The 10,815-nt window shown below is 57.8% G+C and overlaps 2 protein-coding genes across 3 annotated transcripts; one reads left to right on the forward strand and one right to left on the reverse strand.

Annotated features, from left to right (window-relative positions):
- Positions 1-180: 180 nt before the first annotated feature.
- On the forward strand, positions 181-6,947 carry kif16ba (kinesin family member 16Ba). Of its 2 annotated transcripts, none has more exons than XM_037248074.1 (25): positions 181-357; positions 703-772; positions 853-966; positions 1,107-1,223; positions 1,316-1,413; positions 1,480-1,589; positions 1,772-1,914; positions 2,814-2,982; positions 3,055-3,207; positions 3,307-3,482; positions 3,573-3,638; positions 3,727-3,786; positions 3,841-3,960; positions 4,026-4,077; positions 4,254-4,391; positions 4,455-4,537; positions 4,637-4,725; positions 4,819-4,872; positions 4,942-5,510; positions 5,827-5,848; positions 5,965-6,058; positions 6,185-6,310; positions 6,402-6,491; positions 6,554-6,637; positions 6,730-6,947. In XM_037248074.1, exons 1-25 carry the CDS (start codon positions 311-313, stop codon positions 6,889-6,891), a joined length of 3,006 nt encoding a protein of 1,001 aa, XP_037103969.1. In that variant the 5' UTR covers positions 181-310; the 3' UTR covers positions 6,892-6,947. The 2 variants fall into 2 exon arrangements, with proteins under 2 accessions (XP_037103969.1, XP_037103976.1); XM_037248081.1 differs by having other exon boundaries at positions 3,055-3,183.
- Positions 6,946-10,629, reverse strand: LOC119121060 (dynein regulatory complex subunit 4-like). Its single transcript, XM_037248438.1, has 10 exons — positions 10,321-10,629; positions 10,023-10,130; positions 9,011-9,208; positions 8,648-8,854; positions 8,525-8,579; positions 7,869-8,242; positions 7,704-7,790; positions 7,430-7,621; positions 7,302-7,367; positions 6,946-7,236 (listed from the first exon to the last, which is right to left on the reverse strand). The coding sequence occupies exons 1-10, from the start codon at positions 10,321-10,323 to the stop codon at positions 7,123-7,125; spliced, it is 1,404 nt and encodes a 467-aa protein (XP_037104333.1). The 5' UTR covers positions 10,324-10,629; the 3' UTR covers positions 6,946-7,122.
- Between the last annotated feature and the right edge of the window lie 186 nt (positions 10,630-10,815).

Raw genomic sequence — 10,815 nt, forward strand, 5'->3', positions numbered from 1 at the left:
CTATCTGTCTGTCTGTGTATGCCTAGTCTAACGTCACTGATGACGCGTGAGGCACCGGCTCCTGTTGGCCAATCGACACGCTAGCATAGCAGGCTAATGTTTTCTTCCAGCCGCCGGACTGCCTACCTGCCGGGTACTGCTGAGGCCCACGTCACAACAAGTTCGTCTGCCTGCCTGCCGCTGCTGCAAAAAAAATTCTTTGGGGGGGGGTTTGACTCCGGTGCGTTTTATGGACGGTCCTTCTCCCGCTAGCGGCTAAGCAGCTTTCCGTCTCCCCACAGCAGCCAAGCGGACCGGACCGGGATGAGCCATGGCGTCGGTTCGGGTGGCTGTCCGAGTCCGACCCATGAACAAACGGTGAGCTAATGAAAACCAATCCCAGTACTTTTGTGCCACGCACCAAATCGCAGCATATGCTCACAAGTCAATAATAACACTTTGCATTCTCATAATGACAACAACAATTTGGCCATTTGTCTTTCTTTGCTCCTGTAAAATGTTGTCACGGCAGCTGGTGAAGCTTAAACAGCAGCAGGTTTGAGTGAGCAGAATTTCATTTAGCATTTTGCCTCCACACCATGGCCGGCCAGTCAGTCATGGTCTTTTCCAACGTAGTCCCAAGCAGTGGAGTTAGCTCGGGGGTTCGCTGGCTGGCCGTTCGTTCGGCCGCTCCGACGCGACGTGTGTTGCTCGCTCTTCCAGGGAGAAGGACTTGTCGGCCAAGTGCATCATCAAGATGGACGGCGCCAAAACCTCCATCGCCAACCCAAAGGTGTCTGCTGCCGCCGCCGCCGCCGGCCAGTCAAGCGTGGAAAAGCGTCTGAAAGCTCATGGTCTACTTTGCCCCCAAAGCTCTCAGAAGGCGCGGCGGGGGACCCGAGCAGGGACTCCCTCAAGACCTTCACTTACGACTTCTCCTACGACTCGGCCGACTCTGGGAGCTCCGGCTTCGTCACTCAGGAGAAGGTAAAGGCTTGCTGCTCATTTGCCAGTCTCGCTGGGAGAACGCCGACGACTCGTCAGCGGGTCCTTGAATTGGAGCAGATTGGCAGGAGGCTTTGTGAGGCATAAAAGATCTGGGACAAGCCCTTGTGCGCCTGTGGCAGGTCTTCCGAGATTTGGGCCGCGACGTGCTGAAGGCGGCCTTTGAGGGCTACAACGCCTGCGTCTTGGCCTACGGTCAGACGGGCTCCGGCAAGTCCTACACCATGATGGGCAATCCGGTAAGCATGAGACTCAGAGCAGAAGGATGGACCCTCGTGTGGGGGGTGCCCGTCGCCATCCTTTGCTATTTTGCAAATTGTGACCATTTCAGGGAGACGCCGGTCTGATCCCACGGATCTGCCAGGGGTTGTTCGGCCGCATCGACGATGCCGCTCGACGGGACGAAGCTTCGTTCCGCACGGAAGTCAGGTGAGCCTCGCTCGGCCGACGGACCCCCTCGCCTGGCCGGGACGCTCATCTGTTGGCTCGTCGCAGCTACCTGGAGATCTACAACGAGCGTGTGAGGGACCTTCTGAGGAGGAAGTCTGCTCAGACCTGCAACCTGAGGGTCAGGGAGCACCCCAAGGACGGACCTTACGTCCAAGGTCAGACTTTCTTTTACTATGGTCGGAATGGGCCTCGTGGAGCTTAGTTAGCCTCGAGCTAGTTAGCCATGGGGGCCTTGAAAACAAATAGCTGCAGCATGGTCACTCAGAAGAAACGCTAACAGTACTCACGAGCGCGGGGGTGGGCGGGGCCTCGTTCCGATCGGCCCGTGTGACTTCAGATCTGTCCAAGCATCTGGTGCAGAACTACAGCGACGTGGAGGAGCTGATGGAGGCGGGAAACACCAAGCGCACCACCGCCAGCACCGGCATGAACGACACCAGCAGCCGCTCGCACGCCATCTTTACCGTCAACTTCACGCAGGTCCGGAAAAATCCAAACATTCTTGTCAAACCATACAGTGTAAAAAGAGAGCAAGCTTCAAAACCCCCAAACAAAAGCGTGGAAAATATTACGCACAAATGTGTTACCGATGAAATTGAAAGACAAAATAAGATTATTTGAAAATTGTTTGCATTAAAAAAATCGATTTTGAAACATTTTGAACAAGCATTGATTTTTGTCAAAGCATACAAATTCCTTCCGACCAAAATCATTTTCACGCCGCCAGCGCTTTGAAAATCCCAAAACACAGACTGAGCGGTTGGTCCTTCAGTCTGTTGGAGTGGACTGTGAAGGCTCCTGCTTTGCCCCACATCATAAAAGAGACAATGCGAAGGTGATCATAGGAGAGAACGCAGGCCTTTTGTGGGCTCATCTCACAAGCCCCAGCCCAAGGCCGGCCAGCCACCCAAGGCCGGCCGGGCAACACAGCGGCAGGCTGCTCTTCACTCCTTTCACATGGTCAGTGGGCTGGGCTGCGCTTGTCCGACCCCATCTGCTCCAGTTGTGGGCCGCCTTCTCCACAGAAAAGCTGCCGGACTTTACAAGAAATGACATGGTCGTAGAATGGCTGATTACATTTTAGGGAAACATTTGCCAGCCAGCACTGGATCAAATTGAAAAAACAAAACAACTATTTGCTATCGCGTGCCTTTGACTCCTTTGGTGTCGCTACGTTTTTTTCTTGCATGTTATTTTTTTTTTACGCATGAAATCGAACAAAACGAGTTCTTGTTCTTTTTTAAATGACTAAATGCAAAGCGCACAATTAGTTAAAAAACAGCAACCTAGCTAAGTTGGAAAAAAATAAAATAAAGCTTTCAAAGACAAAACAGAGCATCGGCGTTTAAACAAAATCAAATCCGTGTTTTGTTGTCCAGGCCAAGTTTGACGCCGAGATGCCCAGCGAGACGCTGAGCAAGATCCACCTGGTGGATCTGGCGGGCAGCGAGCGCGCCGACGCCACCGGCGCCGCCGGCGTCCGCCTCAAGGAAGGCGCCAACATCAACAAGTCGCTGGTCACGCTCGGCAACGTCATCTCCGCCCTGGGTCAGAAGCCCGCAGCCGGCAAATTTCAAAAGGCACACACGCAGCGATGCCCCCTTTTTTTGGGTCACGTAGCCGACCTCTGCGCTGATGCTGACGGCAGCCAGAAGAGGAAGTCGCTCTTCGTGCCCTACAGAGACTCCGTCTTGACGTGGCTGCTGAAGGACAGCCTGGGCGGCAACTCCAAGACCATCATGATCGCAAGTACGCCGGCCGAGTTGAGTCAAAGTTGAGTTGAGTCGAGTCGGAGTTGAAGTCCAGTCAAAGTGCAGTCAAAGTCCTGTCGAACCACAGCCCTACCCAACTCGTTTCCTTTGCCCTCCCCAGCCGTGTCCCCCGCCGACGTCAACTACGGCGAGACGCTCAGCACGCTGCGCTACGCCAACAGGGCCAAGAACATCATCAACAAGCCCACCGTCAACGAAGACGCCAACGTCAAGCTGATCCGAGAGCTGCGGGCGGAGATCGCGCGACTCAAAGCGCTTCTGCTTAGGGGCAACCAGGTGAGGGAGGGTGGGCCACAGGCCTCGCGGGGGCACCCCTTGGCGTCACGTCACGCCATGCCACCTCCGTGGCTGTGCTCATTTTTTCAGGTCGCTGTCTTGGACTCACCCACCGCGCTCAGCATGGAAGAGAAGCTGCACCGGAGCGAAGCCAGGGTCGGCACGCGTTCCATCCATCTCATTTTGGCTGGACCTACGTGCCTTGGATGAGAGGGACGCTCACTCGCTCGCTGCGTGTGTGCAGGTGCTGGAGCTGACAAAGGAGTGGACCAATAAGTGGAGTGAGACACAGAACATCCTCAAGGTACTGCTTTGCGCTCTTTCTGCCGCTGCTCGCTCAAGCGCCGTTGGCACTCAGGAGGAGACGCTGGCGCTGCGCAAGGAGGGCACGGGTGTGGTCCTGGACTCGGAGCTGCCTCACCTCCTGGCCATCGACGACGACCTCCTCAGCACCGGCATCATCCTCTACCACCTCAAGGTCCGAAAAGTCGGCGCCGGCAACGCGCTCTGCCCCGTCTGACGCGCTTCTTTGGCCAACGTCAGGAGGGCCCGACGTACGTGGGCAGAGAGGACGGCGCCGGGGAGCAGGACATCGGTGAGCCTGGCTGGCTTTTTCCTCCTTGGCTCTACGGCTCCGTTTCAGAAGGCGGCGAGCGAGCGAGCTAGGACGCTTCCAAACGGCCAGCGTTGCAATCGCAGGCTGGCGGTTCTTTTTGAAAAGTAACCGAAGCCACAAATTGAAAGGTTCATTTGTAAACCCCTGCCGCGCAGTGGTCCACGGCGCCGACGTGGAAAGCCAGCACTGCGTGTTTGACAACAGCGGCGGGACGGTGACGCTGGTGCCGCTGGCCGCCGCGCTCTGCTGCGTCAACGGGAGACGTGTGGCCACGCCCACGCGGCTCAATCAAGGTGGGGGGGGGGGCTCCGGGGGCCCGAGCTTGAGAAGCTTATATTGACCCGCTGTCTTGGCAGGCGCCGTGGTCCTGCTGGGCAGGACCAACATGTTCCGCTTCAACCACCCCAAAGAGGCGGCAAAGCTGCGGGAGAAGCGCAAGGTGGACACTTGTTCCTCTTCCCTGCTAAAGCTGGCGCCATCAGCCGCAGTCACACGGCAGGCACGTGCACTAACCCTAACCCCCCCCCCCCCCCCGCAGAGCGGCCTCTCATCCACCTTGGGCCTGTCGGCGAGCGACCTGTCCAAGTCCTGCGACAACCTCTCAGCCGTCATGCTCTACAACGCGGGGTGACGCAATTCCAATTCCACTTGCTCGATTCCGTTGGCTTTGCGTGCGCTAAAGGTTGAAAATGCTAAGTGTGCTTTGCGCGCCGCCACCAGGAGGGAGCTGGAGTGTCGGCAGCGCGAGGAGCTGGACAGGCTGGAGCTGACCAGGTACGTGCGGCAACTTGCCTGCCTCCCTCCCTTCGCAGACCCGCCGCTATGTGTTTTGTGCGAGGCCAGGCAGCAGATCAAGCAGATGGAGGCCAAGCAGCGCAGCGAGAAGGCCAAGCTGCAGCGCCTCCGGCGGGAGGTGGAGAGCCGGCGCAAGGAGTCTGAGGAGGCGCGTCAGAGGATCCTGCGCCAGGAGGAAAGCCTGCGCCGCCGCAGCCGCGACATGGAGAGCCGCCTCCGAGACTTCCTGGAGGAGAAGCGGCGCTTTGACCTGCTCAGACAAGCCGACCAGGAACTCCCGGGGCCCGAAGAGGAGCTCCGCCGAGAGCCGCGACAGCCGGAGCGTCTGGAAGCGGCGCAACTGAGCCACAAAAAAGGCAGCGCCGCTGCTGTCACTTTCTTCAGCAGTGAGGAGGAGGAGGAGGAGGAGAAGAAACAGCCGCCGGCTCCTATCAGTTCTCCTGGCCTGGACAACCTCCCCGACCACCCAAATTCTCCAGGCCTGGACAACCTCTTCGACCACCCAAATTCTCCAGGCCTGGCCGAGAAGCTTCGGGTCCAGCGACTGCAGGAGGACAAAGGAGAAGAGATCTGGCACAAGAAGCAGCAGATACACACAGGACACCTGGTCCCCGACACCCAGGACTACCCGGAGCCAGAGCGGGGCCTGGCTATGGAACTGGACTCGCACGGATGGTTATCTCCTCAGGCAGATCCAGTCAGTCCGCTGGATTCCAAGTGCCCGACGGACAGAAAACAACTGGTCAAGTACGGACGTGCGAAAGAAAAGCCACTTCCCACCGCTGCTGACGCCACCGCTTTTCATGTGTCGCTTTGGCTCCCACAGGGTCGCGCTGCCCAAGATCCAGAAGTTGAGTCGGCGCGTCGGCCGAGGGGAGGAGGAGATTATCGCGGCTGGCGCCGACGACGGCACGCCGCCGACGCGCGACGTGGCCGTTCCGCTCTCCGACCACAGGTACAGAACCTGAGGTCCGCGGTAAGCGCAGGGTCGGTCGGCCTGTCGTTCTGCCTGAATTTCGGGTCGCCGTGTCCTCGGGCGAGACGCTTATGACGATGTCGCCCCCCAAACAGGATCAACATTGAAGAGGAGGTTGAGCGGAGGAGGCTACAGCGCTTCAACCTCGACACAAGCAGTCCCGCGATGGACCCGGAGCCGTCACGACATGTAGGTATTTGGGTAGTGGGCCGGCTGAGCCGCGCTGTACGTGTTCTGGGCTCGGTGATCCAAGTACGAGTGAACTTGGTTCTGGAGTTGACAATCGGCGTGACCTTTTACGTGTGGCCCGGCCGGCAGTGTGGCAGCGGCGTCGCCGAGCCTCCTCCTCTTTGTGCCGGCGAGGGAAGCGTCCGCGTCAACATCCCTCGCTACGTCCTCCGAGGCCAGGGCAAGGATGAGCATTTTGAGTTTGAGGTCAAGGTGGGTCGCACCCCCCTCCCCTCCCCTCCCCTCCCCTCCCCTCCCGCAGCCTCACTTGGAAGCGCTCAAAGTTGATCTCTTGCTGTGACAGATGAGCGTCAAGGACGAGACGTGGACAGTCTTCCGTCGCTACAGCCGCTTTCGAGAGCTGCACAAGAGTCTCAAGTCGAAATATCCGCAGGTAGGTCACCTGCCGCCCTTTTCGTGATATTTGAATTGATGTCACGGATGATGTGATTGCAGCTGGCAATTCTGGACTTCCCTCCCAAGAAATTATTTGGAAACAAAGATGAGAAAATGGTTGCTGAACGCAGGAATCAGCTGGAGGTAACGCCAAAGGCCCTCAACTTGGATTTTCTGTCGTGCAAAACACGCATTACACACACGGCAGACTGGTGAAGGTGGCATGTGTGTTGCAGCGCTACCTGCGAAGCGTGTTTGAGGTGATGTCGGCGTCGTCCGGGTCACCGCTGCGGCAGGACGACGAGCGCGCCTTTCCTGTGTCCAAACGCTCTGTGTGCGAGCTGTCTCCCTTCTTCAAGAAAGGCGTCTTTGAGAGCGGTCGCCACGGAACCGGCTAAACGCCTGCTCCCGTGGGACCTGTTCACTCGGCCAATAAAGTTACGAGCGAGCCAGACGCTTGTGGCTGTGTTTTATTGCTCTCTAATTGCGCCCAGAATAGCAAATCAATTTTGTACTTGTCTAGCTGACTTTGGACTTTCTTCCCAAATCAAAAAGTGGCCCAAAAGCAGAAAAAAAATAGGAAGAGTGGCGGCGCCCAGCCCAGCCCAGCCCAGCCCAGGCAGGTGCAACTAGTGCGCGTGCTGTCCGAGGACGAGCGGCACGTCTGCTAGCGGGAACTGGTAGGACGGGACGCCCAGCGCGTCCAGACCGTGGCGGCACGTCCCCGCCAAGGCGGCGTACTCCTGAAGGGACAAGGGGCTCAAAACACTTTCTTCAATTGCTTCCCTACACCCACACACACACTTACGTGACATTGCCGATCTAGGTCTTCCTGCAGCGTCCTGATGGTGGCCCTTTTGGACTCCAGCGTTTCCTGCAAGCAGGAAGGAGATGTCACGGCGACCGCGAGCGAGGCCGAGCCAGCCGTGGCCGTACCCCAAGTTTGTCGGCGGGCGCCGTGCCGTCGGCGGCGAGCGCGGCCAGCAGCTGCGCCTCCGTCTTGTCCACCGAACGACTCAGCAGCGCCATCTTGCGGTCCAGCAGCATTTCCTTCAGGCCGCTCCTTTGCTGGACCTCCAGCAGGACCTGCGTCTGCTTCATCAGCAGCGCGTCGCGCTCCTCCTCCACCTGTCCAGGGCGGAGCGGGTGGCTGGGGCGTCTGCACGCAACACCGACGCCACAGCGGCGCCACATCTGCCCTCGCTCTCACCTGCTCAAAGGCGGCGATGAGTAGGTCTCGCTCCAGGACCAGCTCCTCCAGCCGCTCCTCCAGTTGCTTGACACGTGCGGCGCCGGCCTGGAGCACACGTCCGCAAGAAGCACCTCGTCAACACAGAGTGGGAGGGAGGGAGGGGGGGGTTGCAGGGTGATGTACCGCCTGCTGGGAGTGAGCTCGTCGGTGGCCCTCCAGCCGGCGGCGGAGGCCCGGGAGGTTCCGCTCGGCCTCCCGCAGGGAAGCGGCCAGATGCCCGTTGCGCTTCTCCGCCTCGTCCAGGCGAACTTCGGCGCGGGCTCGACACGTCGCGGCCGCCGAGGCCTCGGCTCGCAGCGTTTTGCCGTCGTGCAATAATTTGCTTTGCGTGGCGCCGAAGAATTCCCGGGCCGCTCCCGACGTTTGGCGCCGGCGGTCCGCCAGCGACCGGAGCCGCCGGCTCATCTTGTCCTCCAGCGTCGACAGGGCCGCCTGCGTCTTGTGACTCTCCGCCTCCCGCATCTGCTCCATCTTTTCCGCATACTTGGCCTCCACCTCTACAAAGCAAAATGAAAATCTTTCGCAAGAAACAATGGCTTGTCTCTTTCCACTCCAGGATTGAACTGAGCCCTGTGAGTCAATCTTGATTGATGTGCCAAACAATGACAAAACTACCAGCGTAAGCAGACAGCACTATTTATTTCTTGATGATACGACAAACGTTTGACCATTAGCAAGTGTTAGATGAGTAGCAGTTTCCTGCCTCGGAGAAGCTAAAGGTCGGTTCTGCCTCGTTTTTCTCAAATAATGACCATGGCTTTTGGAGTAACAAAATTCACCTGCGATCCTTTTGTCGTAGTTGTTGCTGAGCTCCATCAGCGCCACTTGATGCTTCTGTGGAGGACAGTGCAAAAAGTCTCACGTGTCTTGCACCACCTTCCTTCAAAACTTTCAGAACATACCAGTTTGAGCTCTCGGACGCATTTGTGTCCGGCGAGCTTGTCGCGGCGAGCCTCCGCCTGCTCGTCGTGCGCGTGCCTGCGCAGACGCAGCTCGGCTTCGGCGTGGCGCCCGCGAGCGAGCCACGCGACCGCACCGCCGCGCATCTTCTCGTCAGCTGCCGCCGCCCGCTGCTCCGACAGGACGTGCTTCAGCTTCTGCTTGTACACCTGCGGCCGGCATACACGGCGAGGAGCGGATCAAAGAAGGAAGGGAGGCAGAGGAATAGAAAAAGAGCAAGGGGGGGGGGGGGGGGGGGGGTCAAGAGGTCGGCGGGCAAGCACGGGGGTCACGAGACGGAGGCTCAAGAGGCTGGGCGGGCTCACGTTGATCTCGATACGGTGCCGTCGGTCGGCGTCGTCCTTCTCCCGGCTGCGGGTGCCCAGTTGCGCCCGCGTTTCCTCCAGGAGGCGCTTGCTCACCTCCCACGAGCTTTGGATCTTGTCCCGCTCCAGCTGGAAGAAAGTCCTCTCCTCGCGCTCGCGCTCCAGCTCCTCGCGCAGGCGGATCACGTGCTCCTCCAGCTGCGCACGCGCACAGCATCCTCCGTTACCCCAAAGGCGCACATTTTTAGCTGGGTGTTCGGCATGCAAGTGGAAAGTTGGACGATATAATAATAATTCATTCATTAAATTTGTATGGCGCTTTTCAAAAAGCCAAAGACGCTTACAGGGAACAAGGCAAAGACATACATGAGGGGAGGGGGACGGGGAAGAGACAATGGGATAAAATTCAGAAGAGTACCCAGTTATGGGTAGGGGAGGTCATAGGCTTGAGAGAAGAGGTACGTTTTTAGACGGGACTTAAATATGGGGAGTGTGGGTGAGTCACAGACCGACTGAGGGAGAGAGTTCCAGAGTCGGGCGGGGTGATGTGCAGGAGAAGGCTCTGTCACCGAAGGATTTGAGTTTACATTTTGGGACTGTCAGACGTGAAGTATTGGAGGATCGGAGGGGACGGTTGGGGCAGTAGGGGACAAGGAGGTCGGATAGCTAAGTGGGAGCCAGGTGGTGAAGGGCTTTGAAGGTGAGGAGGAGGAGTATCTTGAAGATGATACGCTCCTTAATGGGGAGCCAGTGAAGAGAGATATAACGGGACAACTTTTGCCTTTTAGTGTGTGTGATAAGCCTCACTTTTCTCCAACCGGAAATACAAAAATCAACCGATCAGGCTGCCAAGTGAAAGGCTGAAAATAAACAATGGGTCAGTTCGATTGGCTCGCATTACAGCGCTGAGCGGGCGGGCGGGCGGGGTGGAAGCTGCAGATGAGTCACGCCTAGTTTGACCACGTGAACCTAAGTAGCATTATCCAGTAGCATTAGCCTAGCTGCGAGCTACCTGCTCCTTGGACATGTCTTCCATAGAGAGGACGTCCACGGCTCCTTCCGACTTTTCCCCCTCGGTCGGCTTCTTCTTCTTCCTCGACACGTTTTCACTTTTGGGCGGCTGAACGCGCGCACGCGCGCGCGCGCACACACACACACACACACACACACACACACACACACACACACACACACACACACACACACACACACACAAAGATGAGCGAACCGCGGGAGCAAATCCGAAGCTAGCTTCTTCGCACGGTCGCTTCATAAATTGGAGAAGAAAAGAATGGCCTCCGGCTCCTCACCATGGCGAAGTGTCCAGAAGCGAGGCGCCCAGTGCGAGTCCTGAGGCGCCGGGACGGACACGAGTCTTAAAGCGCCGGGACGCGAGTTAACGAGGCGCTCGCTCGCACTTCAACAGCCAACGGCTGTCATGGCAACGGAGTCACGTGCCGCCCCATGTCATAGTTCAACTCCATTTTTTCCCCAACGGCAGTCATGGCAACGGAGTCACGTGCCGCCACGCGTCATAGTTCAACTCCATTTTTTTTTTTCAACGACATACAAAAACACGGTGACAATTGACTTCATCGAACACAAAAACTACAAAAGCTGCTCTCCCATTCAACTTAAAGTTAAAAGTTAAAGTCCCAATGATCGTCACACACACATCTGGGTGTGGTGAAATTTGTCCTCTGCATTGAACCCATCCCCGTGTGATTTGGATCCATCCCCTGGGGGAGAGGGGAGCAGTGAGCAGCAGCGGTGCCGCGCTCGGAAATCAGTTGGCGATCTAACCC

Source organism: Syngnathus acus, chromosome 1 (genome assembly GCF_901709675.1).
Source record: "Syngnathus acus chromosome 1, fSynAcu1.2, whole genome shotgun sequence".
In the NCBI taxonomy this organism is placed as follows: domain Eukaryota; kingdom Metazoa; phylum Chordata; class Actinopteri; order Syngnathiformes; family Syngnathidae; genus Syngnathus; species Syngnathus acus.